This window comes from Myotis yumanensis, unplaced genomic scaffold (genome assembly GCF_028538775.1).
Source record: "Myotis yumanensis isolate MYYU_CA2020_CCGP unplaced genomic scaffold, mMyoYum1.0.hap1 SCAF_8, whole genome shotgun sequence".
Classification (NCBI taxonomy): domain Eukaryota; kingdom Metazoa; phylum Chordata; class Mammalia; order Chiroptera; family Vespertilionidae; genus Myotis; species Myotis yumanensis.
In genome coordinates, this window is record NW_027223759.1 from 13855693 (window position 1) to 13883622 (window position 27930).

A 27930-nucleotide genomic window follows, 5' to 3' on the forward strand; every position below is an offset into this window, starting at 1 on the left:
CCACCTCGCTCTAAAATATTGCTTTTCATAACCTCCAACAATATGCTCCTTTCCTCCTCTCGAAGAAATAAACCGTCTTCAGTGTTCCATCCTATCTGGCACTGAGCCACCTCATTGAAACCATAAAATACATACCGCCCCCCCCCCCCCCGACACACACACACACACACACACACACACACACACAAAACCTCCCAAACAAAGAAAAACGACCTCATATGGTCTTTTGCCTTCCCTTTCTCTCTCTGAGAAAGAAAATTCTCATGAGATATATAAGGACCCATTTGTGTCTCTGAGGATTTTTCTTTCCCAATTAAATAAGCTAGGGAGAAATAGAGTAAGGCATTCCAAGGCCAAACACATTCTACTGTTTATTACACATATTACATTCTTAAATAAAAATGCGTCACATAACATTTTTTGCATAGATATCTTACAATATACCAATTTAAAAAAGAATTATGAAACAGACCAGTAACAAAAATAAATTTTTTCTTCATTAATAATTTTGTAACATTAACATACCACCATCATATAATACAAATAATAGTTTTAAATCTTAAGACTTTTGTACAGCAAAAAAACTCGACAAAGTAATATATTTATATTTATATATATATAAAAAGCTTAAAAAAAATAAAATGTCAAAAAAAGGCATAACCGAGGGCTATAAGACTGGGTACTTCTGTGATATATTATAAATACCAGAGAAGGCCTGAGAGAATGTGACCGGGGAGGTGGGGGAGGGGAGGGGCTGGGAGTAGGTCTCTCCAAACACACTTGTTAGACACATCTGGCAAAAAGAAAATGTATAGTGCAAAAATAAATATTTTCAAGCCAACTGTTGGGAGGATAATAGAGATTTGAAAGAAAAATGGTGGTGGCTGGGAAGTCGAGTGGTGGGAGTAGGGAGGGGATGACGAGAGAGAAGGAGTTTGGGGAGATGTGTGGAAAGGAAGGGGAGGCTCCAAAAACATGAAACATTTATTTTTGCCTCTGTGTTAGCAAGGAGATCTTGGCCATAACAGGTGTACTTTTCCTCCCTGGAATGAAGCAGAAGTGGAAGATAAGAAACTTAAGTCTGAGTACAGGAAATGCATGCTGGGGGAGAAAAAAAAAAAGGTTGAGAACCAGCCAATGAGCCCAAAAGCCTCTGAGGACCTAGATTTGCAGAATTTACTCTGTCTGGTCCAAAGGCCTAGGATGAAAAGGTCCCCTCTCCCCACCCTCAGCCCTTCCCCTTTATGTGGAACTCCCAGTGTGGTTTCAATATACTGGCAATTGTAAGCATCCATCCCCCCAGAAAGATATTAGGCACTGGTGGCTACTCCTCTTCAACGTCAGTAGCCTGTTTTCCTTCTGCGAAGGTACAATAGGTACATGTGCACACATCCAGGTGTGTGCAGACATACCACCCTCATTATTCTGACGTGGGGTCCATTTTATGGCAGTAGACAGAAGCTGGAGTCAAAGCAATTGACGATTTCAAAGCTCACAGTTGAAAAAAATTGTATAAACAGTCCCCAACAAAGAATGGATCGACCTTCCCTCATGACCCTTAGAGGGAGCCCTGTTTGAAAAGAGTTATCTTGTTTGGGATATTTGTGAAGCGATGGCCTAGGATTTCTCTCTCCATGTTGGATACCTGCTTCCCGAGGACTTGTACTTAAATGGAAAACACCTGAAGAATACAGTACTAGATCGGAAGGGTGCACACAACAGTTAATTGCAGCTTTGTCATCGCCCTTTCTGGGATCTATTAGGTACCCACAGAGGAGGTTTAAGAGAAAGTGTTCAAAGCAAGAGAAAACCCTGAAGCCTCAGGCAGTTGGTCATGGGATCGCACACTGAGAAGCAGTTTTTGCTTCCTTGGACACTTTTTGTTTCATCTCAAGTATTCCCAATGATTCTCACTGAGGAAAGCAGGCCATCAAAGAGGCACTGACTAGACGCAGGCCCTCTCGTTTTCAAACTGAGACATCACCATGTTTACCGAAATTTAATCCAGACCCAGAATGCAAATTCTCTCCTCCTGCCCCACCCCACGCTTGGCAGGTGGTCACTTCCGGAAGATGCCAGGTAACACTTCCGCAACCAGGTCTACTTAATGAATTTTCACTTTGGCAAAGATCTGGGTGCAAAAGTGGCCAGATGTGCTGGCCCTCCTAAGATTTTTTAAAAAGAAACAATGAACCTGATTTTTGTAATTAAGTAAGTTGCATCTCTCTGACTTTCCCCTCCCTTCTTCCTTCTAAAACCAACTTCTGCAACAGAGAAGACAAAAGCACTTTGCACAGTATTTTCTCTTTTACGAAGTGCCTTCCATAGAGGAAACCATTTTGAACCAATAAAACTAATCACTAGGTTTTCTTGTTCTTGCCATTCAAGTTCTTTTTTTTTTTTACTTTGCCATAGAATTCAGGAGTGGGGCAGAATGCTCTCGGGCCCTGGGTGAGTCACCCTGAAAGTATCCATGTCCCCTCTGATGCAAATAGACATGGTTCATCTGGAAGTTTATCCCAAACTAAAGTCCTTAAAAAATCTTCTCTGGCTTCTAGATTCAAAGAAGATTTTTTAAAACACAGGAATCAGTTCTGCTATCATGTGTGAGGTTGGCTGTCTTTTTACCCTGTTAGAATCAGGCGATCAAAGATGTAAAAAGGGCACAAGAGGTGCAGGAGGGGAGAAGGTGGGGATTTGAAGGGCTTTGCAAGGGAAAGCACGTAGAGAGAAGGAAATGGTCAGCACGAAGTTCATTTTGGGGTCTCCAATCTTTTTATAAAATGCAGCTTTGTCATGGAATCCGAACATCCAAACGTAATAGTCATCACCACCAGGCGTTAAGTTGGGCAGATTAACCGTTAGTGGGGCAGGAGGCCAGTAGCTAGGAGCAGCATATCATTTCAGGTTTCCACATCTTTGACTTACAGCCGGGTGGTAGGAGACAGAAGCACAACTTGAAATAAAGAAAATTACCAAAATTTGTCAGTGGCTTAGAAACACCGCTGTTCTCTACATCGGACTCTGAACCCTGGATTAAGTGTGCTCGAGGGACAATCACAAGAAACACCGCGCCACGCTTCTCCTTTCCAGTCTGGGATCCCCTGGACTGTCAGGAGGTAACAATGGAAGCGAGAAAGCACTTTGATGTGTTTCAAATGTCCATTCAAGCACCGTTTTAAACAACCTGTCCTTTTGGGAGCAAAACATTTTCAGGCCATTTCTTGGAAAGCCTGCTCACTCCAGCAGGCTCTTTACCCGCCATCTCTGCCATTCTGGAGATGATGGGCATTGTATCACAAATCCGCTTCCAAATGATTGGGGCTGTACCCCCGCTCCCGTGGATAGGACTGGTTATCATTCATAGGTGTCAATTCCGCTAGAGAACAGTTTCCAAGCCATACCCTTAGCACCCACCAAATTCTCAGGCCAATTCTCACCATCAACAGATGACTCTGAAGCAAGCAAGCAAGCAAGCAAGCCCGACCATCACGGTTCAGCGCCCCCTGCTCTGAGAAAGGTCAGGGGCAGATTACAAAGGACCTCACTGATACAAGAGAGAGAGAGGAATTCCAGAACAGTTCAGACACTGATGAGGACCAAAGGGCCTTTGTTCCACCACATTCAAATAAGGTCTTTTCCAGACTGCAGATGACAACAGGGAGCAAACAAGCAATGATTCTTCTTTTGCATTCTTTAACTTTCTTTTTAAGAGAGCCTTGCATTGGTCGGTTCAAAAATTAAATTAAATATTCTAAACCCTTAATAATAGCATTTCGAGAGGCCAGACCAGCTCCCGCTGGGGAAAGAACATTTGTAAATGGTGGCAGCCACAGCCAACGCCATCACCAGTGTGTGTGTGGACACTCCTGCTAGAGGCTACTATGGGAAGGGAGACCAGTGAACCAACACAATCTGGGGTATCTAAAGTTTCATCTAGTACACTGACTGGAGGCGCAACAGTTTAATACAGCCGAGGTTCAAGGTCCCCCCCCCCCATCCTTCATCCAGAAAGGATGCACCACACATTCAAATATAACCCCATGGCACGCCCCGATGGACTGGCCACAAAATGCACTCAAATGCAGTAGAGAACTACGAGATTGTCAGCAAGCAGTGCTCCAGAAATTGTTTCTAAGTCATGTCTAGTTTTAAATCTTTGGAATAAAACTGATTTTTTAAAAATACCCTTCAACTAACATATACATAATTGCCTCTGGCAAATGGGCAGATTTTGTGTGTGTGTGTTTTAGGGTGGTTTTTTTATTGTCATTATTTTGTTGTGGGTTTTTATTTATTTTTTGTTGGTGTTTTTTTTTTTTTTTTTTTTTTGGTCTAAATTGAAAAAAAGGAAAAGGAGAAAGTAAAGGTTAAGGGCCAGACCTCAGAATGCCCCATTTGTCCAATTGGCAGCTACAACCTCTGTGACGAGGAGACTCCTTTACCCTCAGATGAGTAGATTCAACATTTCAGTGAAACCAAAGGTTGCAGAAAGCTGAGAAACCAAATGCCAAGGATCTTGAAGGTTGCTGTCATAAATGTATTTGTGTTTCTTATATTATTATTTCCTTTTAAAGACTTCAGTTTTGCATCCCAAATAGGTATGGGGTGGCATTTTAACAGTCAACGAGTCAAACAGTCAAAGGAGGGCAGGGGGGGTGCCAGCTGGTATGAAGGAGCAGCAACCATGTGTGGACCAAGTGCCATTTTTGTTTTTTTAGACGTGTCTTGAAGGGATGGTCCCAGAATATACAAAATATACAATCTGTCCTAATAACCACCCCGCTTGCTTGCATAGGCCATGTAATGGTCCTAAAGGCAGTCTTTGGAGTTGAGGCCAGTGCCAGCTAGCTAAGAATGCGGGTAGATAGAGACCGATATTGGATGTGTGTGGGGGATGAAAAGTAAGGAATGTAACCCCTTCGGAGTCAGTTTGCAGAGTAAACGTGAGGCCTCTGTTGATCCTGGGTGCTCTAGGTCACAAGTCATGAAGGGCCTAGCCAGAAAATAAATTAGAAATATGTCTCTCCTTTTAGACAGACGGTTAGAGAAACATCTCAACCCTTTCCTTGAATGTCCACCCTTCATTCCCACAATGGCATTTCTAAATTGTGTGTTTTAACAAGTGGAGTAACATGAGCTCAGTGGGCATGAGAGAGGAAGATAGATGATGTTTTTGAAGTCACTAGACTTGGGAGGCATCTTCCACTTTCCCCACTCCTGGAAAGAGTGATATTTTTGGCTTTTTGTCAGGTCATAACCCAGAGTTAGGTTCAATATGCAGCTGCCCTTTGAGACTAGCAACATCTATGCTGAAACTGGATACAGGGCAGCAATGACACACAGCACGGGGTGGACCACTACGAGCTGAGGTCATGATGCCTCAAGGGGATGAGAGGACTGTGATGTCCCATCTGATTGGCTGCTTTGAGAGCTGGACATCCAGGTGCTGAGAGAGAGTCCTGGTGAGGTTTAGTCCATGGAGAAAAGATAAAACATTTAAGCTTCCAAATAAGCTTTTCAAGTTTTCATTAGCAAAAACAGAGAGATTAAAAAGAAAAAAATCTAGCACTGGCAATAGGTGAGGCTCAAGGGATAGACTGTGATTTATCATCAAGGACTTTATTCTCTTGGCCACTTTGCAGTCATGCTAGAAGTTTCCAGAATCCCTAGTGCATATGGTGTGCAAGAGTCAAAAAGTAAGAAAAGAAAACTCCTCCCTTAAGAGTGAAGTCTAGAGAAATGCAGGCCAGAAAGGTGTAAGGTGTATTCCAGAGTCTGTCGCCGCTAAGGCCGTTGGTATCGACTGGAAAGATCTCAGTGGTGCTAAGAAGAACCAAAACTGATCAACAGTTCTTTGAGCAAGTCGGACGCATGGGATAGTAGGACTTTTCACACACAAAGGACAAATAAACCAAGAGTTAATTTTGGCTACCAAACTGCAATTTGGTTTTCTAGGTCATTTTCCCCCAACTATTTAAAAAGAAACAGTGCTACACATATGCAACTTTAAGACGCTGTGTTCTCCTATCAAGTTGCACTGAGAAGCAAGTTAGAGATAAGCCCCTCTTACGGCTGTCCACCTGCAGAAACGTCACATTCATTTGCTTTGATTTCCATTGGCCACAGCGGGAAATAATTCCAATAGTGCTGACGTGAGCAGCCAGTCTGCCTTGCTGAGTTCACCTGGTCTCCTTTTTCTTCGTTTTCTTCTATCTTCTGGCTAGGGCAAGGCATGAAGAATAGCCGTATATATTTTAAATATAGCTGAGTGCATGATAGTGAGTGTGTGTGGGGGGGGTCTGTGCGTGACAGCTTGTGTGTAAGTGTGTGACTGTGTGTGTGTGTACACAGAGGTGTAGAAGTGAGAACTTTCTTCTGCGAGGCAATGGGGCCCCGCCTGAAGTCCAGCCCCCTGCCCCATGGCGTTTCCTTCAGACAACGGCCGACGTTGTGGCAACTCTGGCCTTTAGGTTTTTTTTAGATATGTCTCTTCATGTGGAGGGCAAGATGGTCCGACCTGGAAAAACACCTAAGAAATATAAACAAGAACAAGGATATTAGAGAGGGCTAGGTAAGGAAGTCAACTTCCATCACCCTTAGAAAATGATTAACCCTAACTCTATTTTTTTGAGAAACAAGGCAGTGTGTTAGGAAGGTGAGCTCATGGGTCAGATTGCTTGGGTTCAAATCCCAGGTCGCCCAAAAGTTGTGTAACTCTGAGCACCTTAACATCTCTGGGCCTTAATTACTCCTCCGTATAATGGTGATCATTATGGCACTCACCTCATAGCTTGGTTCTAAGAATTAAATGAGACCATCTATGTAAAGTGCTTAAACTATTGCCTGGCATGTAGTAAGATCTCAATGAATGTTAACTATTGTTATCATAATTGTCATTATTTAAAAGTTTTTAAAAAATATATTTGTATTTCAGAGAGGAAGGGAGAGGGAAAGGGAGATAGAAACATCAATGATGAGAAAGAATCATTGATTGGCTGCCTCCTGCCCACCCCACATTGGGGATCGAGCCTGCAACCCAGGCATGTGCCCTAACTGGGAATTGAACCGTGGCCTCCTGGTTCATAGGTCAGCACTCAACCACTGAGCCATGCCAGCCAGGCATAATTGTCATCATTAAAGAAGAAATGAATATGCAAATGCTTTGGAAACAACGTGTGAGAAAGAAACAAAGCAGAGACAAAGCAATCTGCCTGTTTAAAAGGGAGACACGGGGATCTGAGAAGGTAAGAAGTGAAGGCGAGGACTAGGCAGTGGACAAAACTTCTTTCATTTCCTTTCTATATTCTGGGAACTTGGAGGAAAATAGTATTATTGCTACACCACTTCATTTGAAGTAACTGTTCAGTAATGCATATGATGTTCTGGACTTTTATTCTGCCTTTACCAATCGCCTACTCTGTGCTAGGTATCTAGCAATATATGTAGAAGCCTTCCATTTCTTTCAGGAAAAAAAGTGGGGGAAAAAACAACAACAGATCTTTAACATAATATGAAATGTAATTGCACCCCAGCAGAATCAAACTAGCATCATTATTTGCTCAAATTCTAAGAAGCACATGATACTTAGCATTAGACTAGGTTCCTCACCATTGAGGTTTTATTTAAATGCAATATACCAGCAAGCTACTTACTTGTGATTAATTTACATTTGTTAACTTATACCTACTCCTCATAGGAACAGTAAAAGGTAACAGATAAACTCAGCATCAAGAAATGCAGAATCAAATAACTCTAAGGGTAATAGAACCCCAGAGGGTATTTCCGAGTATATAGCAGGCAGATGACCTTAAATAAGAAGGTCCTTAAGGACTGAAATTTGTTCATTACAGAGAACCCTATGGTCGTTTCTCTTGCTCATGAAAAAGGCACACGATGGGCAGGTGAGCAGTAAACCAACAGCAACTCTCTAGGGCACCAAAGAGCGAGATATGGGCTGATAATTTCTTAGCACCGATAAGTGGGCTGATTCAACCATCAAAATGCCTCCTCTGCTACCCTGGGGCAGTCTCCCTGGGTTATGTCTGTGCTGAGTCAGCATGGCCTGCCTATCGTGACTCTCGGAAGCAGAGAACTTTCACTGCCATCGGCAGCCGAATGCTATGGGCTGAGAGACAAGATCCATCCTCTAGCACAGTGATGGTGAACCTATGACACGCGAACTCATTTTTTTGGTTGATTTTTCTTTGTTAAATGGCATTTAAATATATAAAATAAATATAAAAAATATAAGTCCTTGTTTTACTATGGTTGCAAATATCAAAAAATTTCTATATGTGACACGGCACCAGAGTTAAGTTAAGGATTTTCAAAATGCAGACACGCCGAGCTCAAAAGGTTCGCCATCACTGCTCTAGCAGCTGGGCACTCGGTGGGCTGCATGGCTCAATCCAATGGTAAGGAAATGGCAGAGCTGCCCTCTTGCTTCCTCCCCCAACCCAAACCTGAAGCCAGAGGTCACAAAACCCAATGTCTTCGGGGGTCAGGCAGGTAAAGTGAATGCGGGCAGAGGGTCCAGTGTAAGAAACAGCCCTATCTGACTCCACTGTGGATAAGGCGAGGAAATACTGCTTTCTGTGAGAGCAGACAACAGAGCAGGGGAGATGATCCATGTCAACGGACGGTCTGCCTTCCTGTTGGGAGACCACAGGGAGTGGCGGGAACTTGGTGGAATTAGTGATCACATGGCCAGTGCCAGTGGGTACTGATTACTACTCGGCTCCAGGATATTATGGGCACATCGTCTGATTTTTCCAGACAAAGCCAGAAATACAGAAATTTTTTAATGGCATCCAGCAATTTTAAATGTTAGCAAAACAAACAAACACATGTCTGTTTTATTCTAGCTTATACATCAAAGTATACATGGTCCATGCTTTCAGGAAAGGTAACCCCAATCCTAGCTTAGCTTCTAAATAAGGCGGTCTGATTGCTCCAATCAGAAGAGGCAAGAAGTAGGTTTCTCATGCTCATACACCCCGTGGTGCCAACAGGACCCCGTGTCCTGTGAAGGGCTACAGATGCCCTCTGTCTCTGAAGGTAAACGTCGTCTAAGGAAGACTCCCCGGTCACCCCAGGCTTTCCTTTCACCTGCTCTGGGACCACTCCACTTCACGATGCCACCGCCCAGACCTGCTCTATTCTTAGCACAATCCCTGCGATGGAAAGGCAAGGTGCTGCCCGTCCTGAGACACCAACGAGGGTCCAGCCCCTCATTTCTGACACCGTTGAAAATGCACGGGCGACTGGCAGGACCGCAGGACTTTGGGCTGTTCACAGTCTCTCCCAAATACCATGTCACAGAGTGTGCACCATCTGCTTCGAACATTTCTAGCTCCAGAAGCCATCCTATATTTTGATGAAGAAAATAAAGCAACGAGACGGCCCATCTCTGACAGATCCTTCCCTGAAATATCTAGTGGGTCTGAATTATTTCTCACATAAATCACACAATCGGATTTAATCTGGATATGTCAACGGCTACACAGTTGTAAATTTCACAGTAAGCCAGTTGACTTGAAGACAGAAACACTCTCTGCCCATTTCCAAGGATGATGGCAATCCATAATGTGCAATCTCAATCGTCAAGGACCGGGAACAGCCTCGCCACCCTTCAGGGATGGGAGTGGGGTGTGTGTGTGTGTGTGTGTGTGTGTGTGCGCGCGCGCGCGCACGCGAGCGTGCGCCTTCTATACCATATCTGACAGCTCACTAAGTGGATGTAATGCTCTTCCTCAAGGGACTGTGAACAAAGAATCCCCATCTACGCAGCTTCTTTATCAATGGCCAGGGCTAGAGAGGAATAACCTTGAGGTGGGAATTGGGGGCAGTTGTCAAACAAGGAGGAACATGACTAACTATAGATACTTAGGAGAGCGGCTGGGACTTCTAAGTGATGGGGGACAGAAATGGAAAAACAGGTTGTGTTCTTGGGTAGCAGGAGAAAGCTCCAAAGAAACGAGGGACAATAGCGTCAAGAAGTGGACTTCCTCAGGCCTGGGGGGGAGGTTATCTCTGGGCTCCAGAAGGCATGGGGGCTTTATTTAGTTCTTAAAGAATGAAGATAAGAGGAAAATAGCCTCTTCAGGAAGAAGGAAAAAAAAAGGAGGAAAAATATGAATGCTCCTTTATAAGCATCTTAAAGGAGCACCAAGCCAATGGGCCACCTGGGAGACGTGGCCACCCCTGACCTGGTCTCCAAACAAACACACGCTGCTCCAGAGGAAGGCCTGGGAGGGGAGGGGCCGGCACCGGCCCGGGAGGCAGGAAGCCATCACGTTTCCTCCCGAGGAGAGCCAGGCCTCCCTGGACATCCTGCGGCCCCTCCTGCCACCCTGTGAGCGGCTGGCCGAGCCGGGAACCCTGAGGCTCTCAGGGCTTTTATCGTATTAGAAGCATTTTTCTCATCATAACCGAGACCTTTAGGATTGCATTAAAAAGATGGTTAATTTTCTTAAGCTTCCTTCTAAACACAGAAATAGGATTAGAAGGATAACACGCTCAGATGCAAGCCCATTATTTGATTATGTCTCAACCTAATCCTGCCTTCACCTTGGCCTGCAGAGTCTCCATTTTGGGGTTTATTGGTTGATAATGCCAAGGCTGTCAGATACTATTACTAGTGTAGTTTTCTGCTGCTACGTGCTCTTTCTTCCACTATCAAACGCTGGAGGTTTGAGATGGAATTACAGGATAAATTCTCAAAGCCTCTCCGTCGTTAAGACCTTTGTGCCTATTTTCAAAGGAGAAAGAATGGTACAGGCCCCCAAAGAGTGGGAACTGTCTTCAGTAAATTCATGTCTAATAATACTTCAGAGGAAGGCCTTATACCTCACCGTTCTTCTGTTAAGCAGGCTTTCTGCTCTTTCGAGTTTTAAAGGATGAGGGAAAATGGTATTGATGTTAATAAAAAGATCAGAGAATCAGCTACAGGTAACCATTCTCTATCCTATTACTCTTCACATTATACTAAAATGATCTGTCTCCTCATTTCCTCAGGGGTAGGAGTCGTGTCTTATTGATATCTAGTGACTAACGCGGTCCCGGGCCCAAAGCTAACATTCAGGTAAATGCTTGTCTAACAGAACCAAGAATTCACATTATCTTTTGACTACATGCAAGAAGCACCCCTTTCTCAATGGTTTTCTCAGTGAAGAAGTAAAAGGCACCCCCAAATCCAAGACTCTGAGAGAGAAGTTTGAAGCTTGTGATGAATCCAAGAGCACTAGACAGCCCCCACCTCCAACCCCCCATCTTTCCCCCCCACCCATCCAGAAGCTTCAACGTTTCTTTACCTGTCGCAGTGGTTGCATTTAAAGGGCTTTGCACCTGTGTGTTTCCTGTAGTGCCTCGTGAGCTCATCGCTTCGTGCAAAACGCCACTCACACCCTTCCCATGAGCACTTGTAAGGCTTCTCACCTGCAAGAAGAGAGGGAATGACCATGGTCAGTGGCGGGAACAAGGTGGCCACATACCTGCTCAGACTCGGCTATCTGGGTGCCCGTCTTGGAAAAGGGCTGTGCACATCATCCCTGAAAGACTGCATTCCTGTACACAGCATGCCACACTTTCTCTGATCTCCTGGTGTTTTGGTGGTGGTTGCTGCTTTTTTTAACCTTCAAAAGTGGTTTCACAAGATCCCCAAATCTGGGGCTGTCACTGCCGTTCCCAGAGTCAGAGCACTTCCTTCGACTGGGGAGGGATCAATTTTTATTTATTTTCTATCCCCTGGAGCCCTCTGACCCCCACAGTCCAAGCAGACAGGAAATGTGCTATTTTCATCTGAACCACAAATGCTTCTAATCTATTTTTCTCCAGAACCTACAGTAATTTACCATTTCAGCCCTCTCAGCCTCCTCCCTCCTCTTCTCTCCCACCACAAACTGTGCCCAGGTAGCTGCCTGGCCAGGCAAACAGCCCAGGTCTACCAGAACCACTGCTCCTTCCAGTAAATGTGAGTAGACGACGGTCACGAGAAAGGGCTACAATTTGAGAGTAAAGCAAAAAATCACTTGGCGATTCCTGGCATTTCTGTGAAACACAGTCACAAAGTCCTATTTAAGGAGTCTGTAACTAATGACTCCAGAGCGCTCACATTAGAGAGAGGTACACATGGTTACAAAATAGGTTTCGAGTCAATTTGAAGAGCAGGGGTTTTAGCCACAGGGAAGCTGCTTAAAAGCACGAAATTTGAGCTCTTGTACTCAAGTGACCTTTCGCACAGTAAATACAGATGGAGGGATACAGAAAGGAAAGTACATGGTTTTTCCTGCGACTTTTATTATTTTTTTCTTAGCCCATCCATGTCCGTCACCCAACATGACAAATATTTACCCTTCCAACTGTATGGTTTGTTGGTTCAAATTAAGGGGGAAAATGGTCTTTTAAAACCACATGAGCCGAAACCGGTTTGGCTCAGTGGATAGCGCGTCGGCCTGCGGACTCAAGGGTCCCAGGTTCAGTTCCGGTCAAGGGCATGTACCTTGGTTGCGGGCACATCCCCAGTAGGAGATGTGCAGGAGGCAGCTGGTCGACGTTTCTCTCTCATCGATGTTTCAAACTCTCTATCTCTCTCCCTTCCTCTCTGTAAAAAATCAATAAAATATATTTAAAAAAAAAAAAAAACACCACATGAAATCATGAGGGTTGGTTACTGAGCCCTGAAACAGAGAGGCAGGTGAGCACAGTGGTCAGGAGCTGAGCCAACCTTTCTCCTCGGCTCAGCTTCCAGTTCTGCTCCTCATCGTCCAAGTCAATGAGCCTCCCTTTGCTTCTGTTTTTTTAGATGTAATAGTATGTAGCTCCAAGGGTTTGGAGAGAATACATTCATATCATGTGAATTAATATATATTATCTATTCACTAGAGGGCCAGTGCACGAAATTTGTGCGGCGCACATGGGGGGTGGGGGGTGTCCCCTCAGCCCAGCCTGCGCCCTCTCCAATCCAGGACCCCTCGAAAGATGTCCGACTACCGACATTCGGACATCTCTCACAATCCGGGACCGCTGGCTCCTAACTGCTCACCTGCCTGCCTGCCTGATCACCTCTAACAGCATCTGCCTGGCGGCCTGATCGCCCCTAACTGCCCCCCCGCTGCAGGCCTGGTTGCTCCTCACTGCCCCCCCCCCACCAGCCTGGTCGCCCCACGCAGCCTGCTATTCAGTCGTTGCATGAGGGCGTCCTGACCAATTTGCATATTACCCTTTTATTAGTATAGATTAGAGCAGTGCCTGACACGTGGAAGAATCCCGTAACTTGTGATCGTTATAAATCGCCAAACCCCACATTTCAGGACACACAAGGGCCAAAGGATGATCTCCGGCTGCCCCATTATTTCTCCATCTTTCACAGCTCACCTTCCCTAGGTGGCACTTAAAGGGACCTGGCCCAGGACTATCCTTGACTCACTTTCTTCTTTCCACCTTTTCTCTTCCCTTTAAGCCCGACTACAAAGTGATCACAATTCTTTATTTGTATCACCTGGAATCAAACCAAACACGGTTGAAAATTGTATTTCATTAAATCGGTGCCCTAGTGAGCCCCGCTCTGTAAGATCGGCGGAGAAGAGGAGCGGGAAACACACACTGCTCTGAAAGGGAACCAAGGAGACTCGAGGGCGCTGGGCGCACAGGAGGAAACCATTCAGCTCTGGAAACTGGGGAAAATGAATCACCGAGCAGTGTCAAAAGTTCACCTTCCCCGTCCTTAAAGCCAGATTTTTAGAAAAGTGCACCTGCCGAACGGAGGATGGAGAGGGGAGATGTCAAATCCACTCTGGGGTGCGCACACCTGGGTCTTTCCGAGCTCATTACAGAGCTGAGCCTCCGTGTCCTCACCTGTCAGATGGAGGTGAGCACCCCATGTTCATGGCGAGGCTTAGATAAGCTGTCACGTGTAAGACACGTTTCCTGAGCCTGGCACAGGTAAGTGTTCCATTAATTTGAACTCCCTTCCTCCCCAGTTCACCTGTGCGCCCAGAGGCTGCTGAGGAGACAGGGCTAACCGGATGTCAATAGAAACATTCAGAGCTCAGGCTCCAGACAGCTGTGCCACCGAAATACTGGAAAAGAGTCTGTTTAAGCTTTCAGTACGTTCTCGGTGCACTGATGGCGGGTGGGTCAGGAAAACCGAGCACCCTTTAGATCTGCTCTGAATGAGCAGGATGTGGCAGGGGAAAAGAGAGCCCAGCTGGAGGGAGAAGTGCTCTCTCCGAGTGGCCGGTCGGCATCCTTCTTAAGGCTATTGATTGCCCACCAGGCTTTGTTACTTCAAGGAAATCTAGCACGAACAAGAACAACACAAAGAGAGAATGAGGCACCAAAGACTTCAGAAATTCAAAACGCCCTCCACCCCCAAAGGCCTTCAAATGCAGGTAAAATTGGAGGGCGCTGGAACCACGGGGACCAAACAGCCCCAATGCAGCCAGGCATCGGGAAACCCTATGACATTCCCCTGCAAGGAGCAGCGACATCCAGTCCCCAGAATCAACCCCACAATCAAACTGGCCCGTCCATCACAGGCAACCACATTCTGAAGGACAAGGAAGGGCACGGAGGAAATGAAAGACAGAGGTTCGAGTGGATGTCTTCGAGTATTTTTTTTCTTTTTCATTTCAAACTGTGTGCTTTTCCCCTGGCAAATATTTTTAAAATTAGTCCTGTTTGTTTTATTGTGACAACCAATGTCCAGGATTTAGTTACTTCCCATGAAAGAATGCAGGCTCTTAAGTGAACTCTGGCAGAACCCAGCTGTCCTATTCAGGAGCTACACAGTGTCCCTTTGGCAACTATGGAGACAGCAACTACACAGGGAGCTTGCCTCGACTGAGTCATGTCACTAACACTGCTTCTGGCTTACCGCTAGGTGCTATACAGGATCACGCCGAGGACAGTCCCTCTGGACCGGACAGTGTAGCCAAGTCATATTATCAAATGATTCATCGAGTTATTTTTCCAGTGTCTGCTCAATTTACCTGCAAGTTGCCATTTCTGCAAATACTCACGAATAAAGAATTTAAAATAGCCAAGAAAGAACTCAGCCAAATGAAGGAGTGGTGTCTGAAATAGGCAGAGCTAAGAAATCAGAAGAACAGGGGGGAAAAAAAGAGAATTAGAAATATGACTTCATATTTAGGGCTCAGGAATAGTGGGATGAGGCTGACTTTGTTTCCGGGTTCTATACCCACTTCCATAAACCAATTTCTACTCAAAAGCAGGCTAGTGAAATTGAAATATTTTGCGTAGCCGAGATTACCAGCACCGACTGCTTTATCTTGGGGGTGGAGCCACCTATATCCACAATGTATTCATTTTCATCCTAACCGCCTACCTGAAGATTTTGCTCATTTTATAAAAGCTTGAGTTTTTTTCTTTATAAAACAAAAGAAGGGAGGGAGGGAAGGAAGGAAGGAGAGAATGAGGGAGGGAAGGAGGGAGAGAAAGAGGGAGGGAAGGAGGGAGGAAGGGAAAGAAGGAGGGAGAGAAGGAGGGAGGGAGGGAAAAGAAATAGGCAGTTCAGTCATAATTGGAGATTTCATGCAAAAATCTGCTCTTCTCCCTCACCCTCCCTTCTCTCCTTGGGTATAGAACAGAAAACGTCAGACCCCTGCACAATACTATACTGCAGAGCACCTGGGATAATGCTGCCACTCAGCTCACTCACCTCAAGAGTGAATGAAAATGTTCAACTCACTCACCTCAAGAGCGAATGAAAATGTCAAAAAGACAGGCAGATGGGACAGAGGCTTAAAACATCAGGACTTCAGTCCAGGAGAGTGTGAAGGAAGGCGGGCACACCCCAGAGGATGGAGGAGGGAGCACGACCGTGCCCACAGCTCACAGTGCCAGAAGCAGAACACACTCTTCAGAGCCCCCTGGATTTTAGGAGGAATGTCAACAACTACTTTTCCTTTCTGGAAATTAACCCTAGGAAACTTGTCTCCCTAGGGGAGCACATGTCACCTCAGTGGTGACAGCAGGTCTGATCAGGCATAAATAGGTTTATAACCAAACGAGGGCTCTTGGAGAGAGTGAAGGGTGCTTGAGAAACGGGCCTGACATCTGCAAGGCTGAATCATGGCAAGAATTCATGCTCTCCCACAAAATGGCCTCTAAAATGCAATGGGGTCTAAACCAGTGTGGCCTTTATTAGTTAGTTTCTTACAGAGTAAGTCTCCCCCTACATCATGATCATCAAGTTTGGTTGATCAAAAACACATACTTTCTGGACATGCCCCTTTGGTATACATAGATTTATTCACGAATTATATGAATGTACTTATGGTGCCAGGTGGATACTGAAACTATTGGGGGAACACTTTGTAAAATATATGATTATCTACCCACTATGCTATACACCTGAAACCAACACAAAATAATACTGAAAACAAACTATAATTGAAAAGGAAAAAGATAAAAAGAAATACACTTTACACTGGAACACGCAACACACAAGGGAACATGCATATGCATGTTTGTGTTTCATGAGACAAAGGTTACGTGAATCAAAACCTGCTGTCTCATGGGTTAGTGAACACACTCTGCTATTTCTATTCAATTCCAGTTCATTTACCAAAAACAAAAAATACCGTGACCCCCGAGGCCAGTGGTTGGCAAACTGCAGGTCACAAGCCACATGCGGCTCTTTGGCCCCTTGAGTGTGGCTCTTCCACAAAATACTGACTTCTGAGCATGGGCCAAAAAGTTTCAATCGCACTGTACATGAGCACCCGCATGTGGTATTTTGTGGAAGAGCCACACTCAAGGGGCCAAAGAGCCGCATGTGGCTTGCGAGCCGCAGTTTGCCGACCACGGCACTAGGCTGATGTTTTAAAAAATTAGGGTAAATTAAATATAAATAGAAGTTATAAATTTTCCCTCCTGCATTCAGAACGCTGTGCCGTGCACTCTGCCTTAGAGAAGCCTGTCCTCTGGTATAAATGAAAAGAGCTTGGCCTCACGCTCGCTGGCCTCCGTGCGTCCATCCTTGGTCCCTCCAGTCTGCTGTCTGCAGCAGTCAGAGCAGCCCTCTGCAACGTGAATCAGAACACGTGTGTCCTTCACAGGAGGCCTTATTCTTTATATTCCCACATATTTGGTTTCTGTGACATCCTCTGGACTTCATTTTATGCATTTAAAAACATTATTCTGCAAAGGGTTCCACAGGCTTCCCCAGACTGCCAAATAAGCTGAAGAGCCAAGAAAGGTTAAGAAGAAATTAAAATGCAAGTGCTCCAATGACTTCCTATCACTCTCGGAATAAATCAAAAGCATTTAAGGCCCTTAACCCTACCAGACCGCTGGACCGATTTTTCGGTAATTTCCACACAAAGGTGGAATATTGGCGCTAGATGAAAGGTAGATGAAAGGTAGACCTATTTTCTACAATGTCTCCAAGTTCCATCTTATTCTAACCACTTGTTTGCATGTAACTAACATTTTTCTATATCATATTGGGTTTTTCTCTTTAATGCTCAGGAGCCCAGGTATGGGGACAGTTAGATTCACGGCCTCAGGTCTGATAGGATTAAAGCAAGCATGTCAAACTTGCGGCCTGTGGGCTGCATGCGGTCCACAACAAATATTTTTGCGGCCCAGGCAATATAACGGTATGTAAGAAACATTTTAATAAAAATGTAATAACTTAATTTTTACAATATCCTGTTATACATAATTATTAATAACAAACGACAAGGTTCACTGACTGATTACTATAATCGTGTTGCATTCATTTCCCTTATGTGCAGGAGCACCATTTCTCTCCACTAATACCAGCAGTGAATATTTTAGCAGCCGATTGCCACGTCATTAGTCTTGGACTGACTTGTTTGGTATGTGCAACAGGAAATATTTTGCTTTCGGAAAACAAGAAAAATAGGTTTATTTGCATTTTGCTTATTCATTTATGCAGTTATTCAGTGTCTGGTAAGTTAATGTTCAAGAAAAAATACTATTTTTATTAAAATGTTCTATTACTTTATGTTAATGATGACTCATTTATTTCAGCTCTTTTTAATTCAGCATGTCTCTATCGAAATAAACCTATGTTTCTACGAAAATTGTTTTTTTGCAGCCCACATACACTCAAACCTTGTTTATTTGGCCTGTGTTAGCCTTTGAGTTTGACATGCTTGCCCTGAAGTTTACATTTGCATCATCTTTCTAATCACACCTCCTGGAACCCCACCCTCTCAGATTCACCCGACGCTTCTCACATGCTCCATCTCACATGCTCCCATCTCAGGGCTTAGGCACGTGCTCCCCCCTCTGCCTGGAACACTCCGGCCCCCTCACTTCAATCATATCACTGCTCAAATGCCTCCTCCCTAGAGCGCTGACCTACCCTCACCATCCTCTAACACAGCAGATTCTGCCACCTTCTCCATGTCAGTCACTTGAAAACAAGATCGCATCCGGTTTGTATGCACTATTGTCTGTTGCCCCTACAAGAGCATAAACTTCATGCAGGCATCTGCTTTGCTCACTGTGGTACCAAAAGCACTAAAGCAGGGCTTGGCTATGGAACACATGAAGTGAATAAAGCATCCTGATTTGCAACAACAACAACCCAAGCACCCACAGACAGGCAAGGCAGCCTGTGTAGTTCAGTCCCTCTCATTCTAGGTGTTAAGCAGGCTAAAGAGTAGAAAATTCTTGCTTGCTTGTTTAAACCTGGCCCCTCTTCTGTGGCAGGGGCTACAATGTGAAACTCCATACGGGGTTTAATTATTCCCTCAATCAAAGGTCCCTTCCACTTCTTCCTATCTGCCCAAGCCTAAAGGAGTATCCTGAACATCTTCCTGAAACCTTCATCTTACACCTGGGACCCCAGTCTCCCAGGCAACAGGCCCTCTGGGAAACCAAGTGCGTCATTTTGTGAAACTCATTGGTAAAGGCTCTCACTGAAGATGTGTTTGGGGAAGCATAAGAGAGATGTCAAATGTACTGCAGTATAACTTGCCTTTAAGATGCAGACTGTAGCATGAAATATGAACCTGTGTCCGACTCTTGCATTCCAGGTTTAAAAGTCCCTTGAAAATAAACATCACTAATGCAAATTTTCTGCATTCATTTCCTGATCTGCAACATTTCAAGTTCCTAATCCAATTCCTAAGGAGACTTAGGGACTTTTGGTATGCCCAGTTTTCTGTTAGAACTAATTTTATCTATTTCTTTTTATTTATTTTTTAATGTGGTTACTAGATTTCTGTTATCTGGGCATGTCAAGGTCCTAGTCTCGTTAGGACTTGGATTAAAACGTGACATTTTGCAGATCAGGAAATGGAAAAGCAAAATGGAAAGGGGGAAGAGTACTTTGTAATGGGTTTATATTGCCACTGAGTCCGTCTACAGGAAATCAGCAAAACCCGGCCATTGCTCTCACAGCACACTCGGCACTAGAGAAGGTGAGCCACCTGGGGAATAAAGACATCAACAGAGAAAACGTCACCATGCTTTCTTACCCCTGGAAAAGTAAGCCGTAAACATCGCTCCGTCACCTGGCAACCCCTCCTCCGGTGTATGTGCTGTCACTGAAAAGGACCCTAGGATTTTATCTCTGCGTTGGAAAACTATCTCAGAGTTCCTCTTCGTTTTCAGCTGAATTTTAAATATGTTCTTTTTTCAAGGTTTTTAAATTAGGTGATTGATGGAAAACGACACCAGGGCTTTATTTCCCAGAATTTTTCAAAGGCATTTATTACTATAACATAAGATAGAATGTACGCTCATTACTTATGTTCCACGTTGATTTTTTTTGTTTGTTTGTTTCGTTTATCCATGACTTGCTCACCCAAAGGCCTACTAGGCTACTTGTTGAATTTGCACAAAGCATAAGTCCCTTTATAGATTGTTTGGGTATTTACTCTATTTTTTTATTCATAAAACAATAACTGGCTGAGGTAAGGTTAACTCCTCATAGCCTGGATCACCACCTTAAAACGGTTGTTTAAAAATGCACACACTAAAATGTAAGTGATAAACTCATGTGAGGTGTAGCTCCTACTTCAGAACATGGAGACAGCAAGAAGAGATGAGGACTTAATCCCACAACTGCTGACAACCGTGGTGTCCAATACAGAAGACACCAGCCACATGTGGCCACGGGCCTTTGAAACGTGGCTTAGGTGACTAAAGAAGTGAACTTCTAATTTAATTTTAATTAAAATGTAAAAACTGGACCAACAGAAAGAACATTTTATTCTCTTGTTTTGGTAAAACTACACTTACCATTAACCATTAAAATATTAGCACATGGATTTAAATATGCTGTAAATGTACCACACACACTGGGTTTTGAAGACTTAGAATTTAAAAAGTTTGTAAATACAATCTCATTAACAATCTTTTCATATTGATTTTATGTTAAAATCATGTATTTTAATGTATACCCACCTGTTTCTTTTCACTTTTTAAAAAATGTGGTTCCTAGAACACTTTAAATCACATGTATGGCCTGAATGTATTTCTGTTTTGTTCAGCACTGGTTTCAAATGCATACTCTATGTGGAAACCCCACCATCAACTGAAGCATAAGGGCTCATCCCTCCTACACTTTTCCCCATACCCAGCCCCAAAAACTTTGTTATCACCTTGCCTTCCAGGTTCATAAGCCATAATATGCAGTATTTCCAAAACATCTCATCTCTTCATTGCGACAAGCTGCATTCGACCAACACTAATTGTTGTTCTAATCTGTGCTGAGCAGTGACCCTGCTGGAGACCGAAGGTCAGAGGTCTCTGCATCAGGCGAGCCCCCAGGTGGGAAAGCCCCACGCATGCATGCAAACAGCACCAGGCCCAATGTGTCTGATACATGCGTGTGACTGACGTGTGGAAGAGGCAATCCCGAAGACTTTGTAGGGCCTCAAGGCAAGCCTCCCTGATGCCTCAATGAAGCTTGAATCACTGCTCTAGTGCAGGGGTGGGGAACGTGCGGCCCGAGGGCTGTATAAGGCCCATGAAATCATTTGGTCCGGCCCTGCAAGGCATTAAGGGTGAGCTAATTAAATGTTTGACCAAATATAGCAGGCTTATTTTTAAGTTGATAATTTTGTATGGCCCCGAATGATGTTATAAATATCCAAATGGCCCTTGGCAGAAAAAAAGGTTCCCCACCCGAGCTCTAGGGGTTCAAAATGGATTAGTCATTAAAAAAAAACAGGCGAATCCTCCAAAAAAAGATTCTTCTAGTTCTCTCTTTGCTCCAAAACAGCAATGTGGCTTTGTATAGTCAATTAACTTCTTCTTCGAGACTTTTTTGTCCTTAACTGTGCGGAGAGGGACTAAAAAATAATCTGCTTCCTTATAGCTAGGAAGATTCAGCGGAATCTAGCACATACGAGTGGTCACTTACAAAGTCCCAAATGGAAAAACGGCGTTAGGATGATAATGATGATATCAAAAGGGAGTTGGCAGGCCTGAAGGAGGTCAGAGGAGGCTATGGGACAGAGACATCCATTACCTCTGGGCAGGGCAAAAGGGCTTCTCCATGAGACTTAAACAGGAACCCAAGCATCACGGTGAATCACGTCTCACGCCCACCTTGCCTTGTGACGCACAGTCAGGAAATGCACAGGATTAAACAAATCTTTGGGGCCATATTCCATTTTTAGTGACTGTTAACATTTCCAAAACGTTCCTTTAGAAGTGAAGTGTTAGATTCTTGGTGAATTTGTTTGAAATGTTGGAGGAAGACTGGGTTGGTTGGTCATAAAAACTGGCAACCATCCCAGGTGCTAGAATAAGTATAGCTGTTGGCAACCGGAGGTTTTGCAATGTGCGTGCAACCTGTGAATTCAACGCATGTGTTTTTAGATGCCACGGCATGTTTCTCAGAAGCCTAGGAGTATCGTAATATTTTCAAAGTCAAATTGATTTTTTATTTAAATAAAAATGTATACAGTACTCTAATATTTTTTCAGTGGGCTGAGTGAGGTACAACTAATCCCCTCCCTAACAAAGCAAAACAAAGTCCCACAACTCTTTGTTTTCCTTTAAGATGGTAAATTTTATGTCATGTGTATTTTACCACAATTGAAAATTAAATTAAAAACCCAGCACAGGTCTAGTAGAGAACAGAATGCACCAGTACCTGAGATTTCCAGGAATTCCCACAACTCTTAAAAAAGCAATTCTCAAAAACTGTAAACTCACTAAGAACTTCAGACGTCAACACTCATAACCGGAATCATTACGTTCTCAAGTTGTGAAACAGGTGAGCGTGACCATTAGGGGACACAAAGGTTTTACTGGCATTCTGGGTAATTTGTTTTGAATTTTTTTCCTTGTTTTGTTTTTATTCTTTTTTTTTCTTTGCTTTCATTGTTGTCCAAGATTAATTTTAAAAATTATTTTTATTAGCTTTTTAGGGATAATTCCTAAGAAAGCTTAAGGTCAACTTAAAAACTTAAGTATATTCAATTTGAAGAAGAAAGTTGTTAAAATATTCATCTTTTTACTGTCAAGATAACAACTGTACCATATGATTTTTTTTTTTTGAAACGATTCTGTGAGACGTTTCTCCCACTTATTTGTAAAGGTATTACTTTGTAAGCCAGGTTCACACAATTCAATTTGATGTATATAGGGAGAAATTTTATTATTAAAAATGTGAATTTTTAAAGTCATAGCCAATCTGGGTTTTGCATTGAAATGTAAAAATAGCCACATTGCAGGGTAAACATACAGAAACAGTCTATCATTACCGCAATGACCAAATAACTAAATTTTGAATTACTTTTAAAAATTTAATTTCACGAATGAGAAAAGTTGCTTTAGCTTCACACAGCATGTTCCAAGCTAAGTTACTATCAAAAGTCTCACCAAACCACTCTGAAAGTGATGATATTTCTAATGCAGAAATACGCCCTTCAGAAATAAACCAACACAGAATGGGAACCCCCCCTCCCTCCCCAAAGATGCAATCAAATTGCAGAAGTTGGCAACTCAGGTGTGTAACTTCAAGTGGATATAGCCAATAATGTATTCTTCTTGCATGGAGACCGGTAGTAGTAAGACAAGAATAATTGTGGAGCACACAGCTTTAAGGGAGAATAGGTCTACCTGACACATGCTGGGGGGGAATTAGCAGAGTCTGAGGGCAGTGTGAGAGGACTGGAAGTCATGGAAAGAAGGGCATGGAAGTCCAGTACAAGAGGGTGGGGAGGGGAGGCTAAATCAAACCAGCCCCAATCCAGGACCCACAGTAGTCATCAATTAGCACATGACGCATTAGTTGATGCCTCATAGTTGTCCTAGGTATGTTGATTTTTTCTCTTTGCTAACTAAAAATTGGAAAATATAAACTTGAATCATTTACTATTAGGACGCAAAGTTAACTTTCTGCTACCTATCTGATATACATTTAAAAAAAAGAAGAAAAGAAGGTTCCATGGTATTAAAAAAAAAAAAAAAAAAACCAACCCCATACGGGTAGATAATCCAAAACCACCTCACATTTGATGTGGGAAGTATCAAATGATTGGCTTCAGCATCCTGAATTTATTCTGATTAAGCTAATGTTAATCTTAATTGTTATTCCCTGATTACGTAAAGGCAGATGAAGAAGTGGGCTAAGCATATCAATATTTTATAAGGCAATTTGTCCTAACATTAAAAAGAAAAAAAAAAGGTAACTTTATCAATCCTCAAGAAGCCCAAATTGGATCATTTACTAGTACATAGGGTTGATGGAGAGCAGGACCTAGGGACCAGCTACCACTCAGCTTGAATAGGTAAGATGCAATTCCCTAGAGATTTTTAGAGGTAAATATTAAATCAGTAAAGATTTAAAACATCAATTTGTCTACATAACTGCCTTCCGAGATGATCAAACACTTTTTTAAGATTGAATTGCCCCATTCGCTAAAGCAACCCAAATATGTACTTTACCTAAGTATGAAGTCTAAAAAAAAATAGTAACCCCAAAGAAAAATTTTAGTTTCTTATTTTGACAAATAATAACCTAAGACAGATGCTTTTCACATAGCATTGCCTATGTATTTAGGAAAAGATGTCCACAAACCATCTCGCTTTATTTTTCTACTCTTTTTTATTTTTGTTTTAATTCTTTATTATTGAAAGTATTACATAAGTCTCCTTTTTCCCCCATTGACTTCTCCCCAACCGTCCCCACCCCAGCACATGCCCTCCTCCCCGCCCCCTAGTCTGTGCCCACTGGTTATGCTCATATGCATGCATACAAGTATTTTTCTACATTCACCCACCCCATCACGCCCCTGCTCCTTACACAAGCCTCTCACTCTCCAACATCCCTAAGCAGCCCTCCCAGCCTTTCCCACTTACTAGGATGTCCTCTCCTCAGAATGTGTCTGTCTTCTACATGTCACACTGGTCTTACATGGAAGGCACTTCATAAACTTTAATTTGGGACATCTGACATCTCCCATTCAAAATACGATTATCCAGGCATTGGGCTGGATGCTTTCTCACTTGCCTCCTTGTCATCACCCACAATGCCTAGCACAGGCTCAGGCACATTCTATATACTAAGTATAATGCTTGCTAATTAACAGGTCAGTGAGTAACCAGAAAGCAACAGCACAAAAAGCTTCGTTACCACCTTGCCTTCCAGATTCATAAGCCCTAACATGCATTATCTCCAAAACACCTCATCTGTGCCCACGGGTGAGCAGACAAAGTCAAATACTCAGACTTCCGGTATAATTCACTGATGGTGAAAATACAGCCTCCTCAGTGTGACAAGTTGGATTCAACCAACATGAATTGTAGGTTCTAATATGTGCCGAGGAGTGACCCTGCTGGAAACTGAAGGCCAGAGGAAAGGGCCTTTGTATCAGAGGAGCTCCCAGGTGGGAAAGCCCAGGCTTGCATACAAACAACACAAGACCCAATGTGTTGCATCAGGTAAATGCATGTGCATGGACGTGTGGAGGACCTTATGAGGTGTAGAACCATCAGGGTCAGCGTTCCAGAGAAGATAAGCCTTAGTGAAAAGGAAGGATGCAGGGACAAGAGCAGTGGGCATTTCAGGGAGAAGGAATAGCATATGCAAAGGCCCAGAGATGAGCCAGTGGTTTGTGACAACTGAGATGAAGGGTGAATATATGAGGAGGAACTTCAAGAATGGACTGGAGAGACGGTAAGAGCCACACCCACGGGCCTCCAAGGACAGAAAGCCCGGTTTAGTGACCTTAGTATTCCCAAGACTTAGAACGTTGGAGATAGGTCAACATTCTTGATTAACTTGATTGGACCAACATATTGCATATATTACTAGTCCTTTTTCAAACCTTCTTCTAAAGCACTGTAACCTAAACCCTCCCACATCCTCTCTCTGCTGCTCCATAATAAAAATAAACGGGAAGAAAACACAATGATTAAAGTCACCCATGGAATCCACATCAACACACACACGAGCTCCCTCTCCCCCCAAATCTGCAAACAATTCAGCACAAACATATTGACACCCACATATGTAGAAACACCCTCATGCAATCTGTCAGCCTCTATACCTCAAACCTCAAACAGTCCTAATTTTGTCAGAGCTAAACCCACAGCTACAAAATACTGTCTCTTCATTCTTCTACTAAATGTTCATCTTGCTACAAAAATGTCAACGCAATGTGACTTTACACTTTGTAGGGGGGGGAGTGCAAGAAATATTAAGATGTGGTCAATTTGACCCTTGCTCTGTCAAGTTATTAATTTCCTAGTCATTTCATAGTATTCCAATAATGCAATATTCTCACAAAATGTAAAATGTCCGTTGTTTCTATTAAAAACTTCTGGCAGTCCACAGGAATCCAGTTTTCATGCAGTTATTTTGATTTTGCAATGAAGTACGATTTTTCCCTTATCATGCACACATTTAGAATTTCAGATGTCAAGTGTTTCATGTTAAAATGTCTGCATTACAGGCTAAAAAGAAACTTCTCTTAAGACTAAGAGCATAGCAGCAACCGCCACATGTCCTATATTCATTCTCTCCTTTTCTATAATAAGAGATCCCCCAAATTTTAGTTGGGCTCATGGCCACCCATAATGAAGACTCTATTTCCACGCTCCCTTGCAGTTGCCGGTTGACACAGGACTAAGTTCTAGCTGATGAGATGTGAGTGGATATGACAAGTGCAATTTCAGGCTGTACTTTTTTATAGCTGCATGAAAACTGGGTTCCTGGAAAGCAGGCCTGGGGGTAGCCATCCTGAATTGCATGGACATGGGCAATTCCTTAAGGGTGGAAACCCTTAGGATGGGTGACCAATGGGATGGAAAGATATGGGCTTCTGACAATTTCTCAGAGCAGAGCTTTCTGAGAACCTGGACTTCAATGTGAAAGAAAAAAATAATCCTACATCTTCTTTAAGCGTCTGTTGGCTTGTGTCTCTGTCACAAATAGTTTCATTCACGTTCTTATTAATTCAGAGGGTAACAGAAACCGATGAGTGAAAAGAACACATGCCCAAATGGCCAAAACTTGCAATATGTAAACATTATTTCACACCTGGATCTCACTGCTTTTATTCAGAAAGGTCACCAGAGCTGCTATAAATGGTGTTTAGTAGAAACACACACAACGTGCAATCAGGAGACCTGGGTTCTAGTCCTAGCTTTTGCTCTGACTCTGTGATCTTAGGGAAGTTACATATGATGAGTCTCACTTTTCTCCTCTGCAAAGTGGGGTTTACCTCTCCTTTAATGCTGGCCTCACAGGACAACTGTGAAGTCTGAAGAGAGATGATGTCTGTGTTGGTGCTTTGTATACTGTCAAGCACTGTACAGACAAGGTGGTCAGTAAAATTCCCCAAACAAAAATCCTGCTTTATTCAAGCTGGCTCACATCAGATATACCTCCCTAGTGAAGAAAGGGCCTGCAATCACCTATTTCTAGCTAAGATGATTAGAGATCAGTGTTAAGGTGTTAGAAGTGGGCCACCTCCTGGGGCTGGTCTTTCATTTAATAATCGGTGATGACACCCCAAGCCTCAACTCAACTAGCAATGCCTCATTGTTTAGAAAGCCGAAGGGTTCAAACCAAACACCGCAACCCAACAGATACAGAAAAATCGTTCCAAAGCCTGGGTACCGCTACATATGGTGTATATTTCAACATGCCCCATATTCACCGAAATATATTGGCTTTTCTACTGGGTATATGGAGGTTAGAATCAAGCCCTGATGTCTATATTTGCCTTCTCCCAAAGGTATACAAAATGTTATATACAAACAAACTATATAATAAATGTATTTTTTCAGAGACTATACCTTGAATGATTATCCTCAGCCAAGACCATGGCCCAATTCCACCCAACCATGACCGATGAGAGTGTTTTACGAACCCTGGGGAAATGTGCTATTGGCTAATATTTATCAAGCATTCATGATGTGCTGGGCACTGTTAGACACCAATGGCTTTATGTATGTTCTCTCCTTTAACCCTCAATAGCCCTATAAGACACACGCTATTATCTTCTGCCATTTTATAGATGAAGAAACCGAGGGTCAGAGAAATCAAGCCCCTCCCCAAGTTTGCCAGCTTGTAAGTGTACAGTTAAGATTTAAACCCAGTTTTAAACAGTCCACAGGCTTAACCACTACCCCACTCTGCCTCTTATTTAATTGCCTACAATTAAAACAAAATAAATGTTTACATTTCCTTTGGAAACATTTTCAGATAAAATACATCTTTACTGGAAAGAAAGTCAGAACTATTTACATGCACCCAGATAATAGCTGTTCTTTTAAAAAATAAGTGAAAGAATGACATTTACTGAGACTAGAAACCAGGGGTGTGTCCAACAACTCGTTCTTCCTGCCTCAGGTCCCATGCTCTCACCTTTAGCTCATTTAACACTATTACTCGCTAGTATAGGGCCTCACTACGGGGTAGGCAGTCACTGTTCCTCAGAGACGGAGACCACAAATTAA

At 43.3% G+C, this 27930-nt stretch overlaps 1 protein-coding gene across 4 annotated transcripts in view; it reads right to left on the minus strand.

The window, feature by feature from the left end:
* Positions 1 to 217: 217 nt before the first annotated feature.
* The window catches only part of KLF7 (KLF transcription factor 7), a 94939-nt gene continuing 67226 nt past the window's right edge, over positions 218 to 27930 (minus strand). For all 4 annotated transcript variants that reach the window (XM_070421968.1, XM_070421970.1, XM_070421969.1 and 1 more), the window contains 2 exons: positions 11316 to 11439; positions 218 to 6532 (listed from right to left, as the gene is read on the minus strand). In XM_070421968.1, coding sequence (XP_070278069.1) covers positions 6481 to 6532; positions 11316 to 11439 — 176 coding nt within the window. In that variant the 3' untranslated portion in view covers positions 218 to 6480. The remainder of the gene's footprint in view (positions 6533 to 11315; positions 11440 to 27930) is intronic.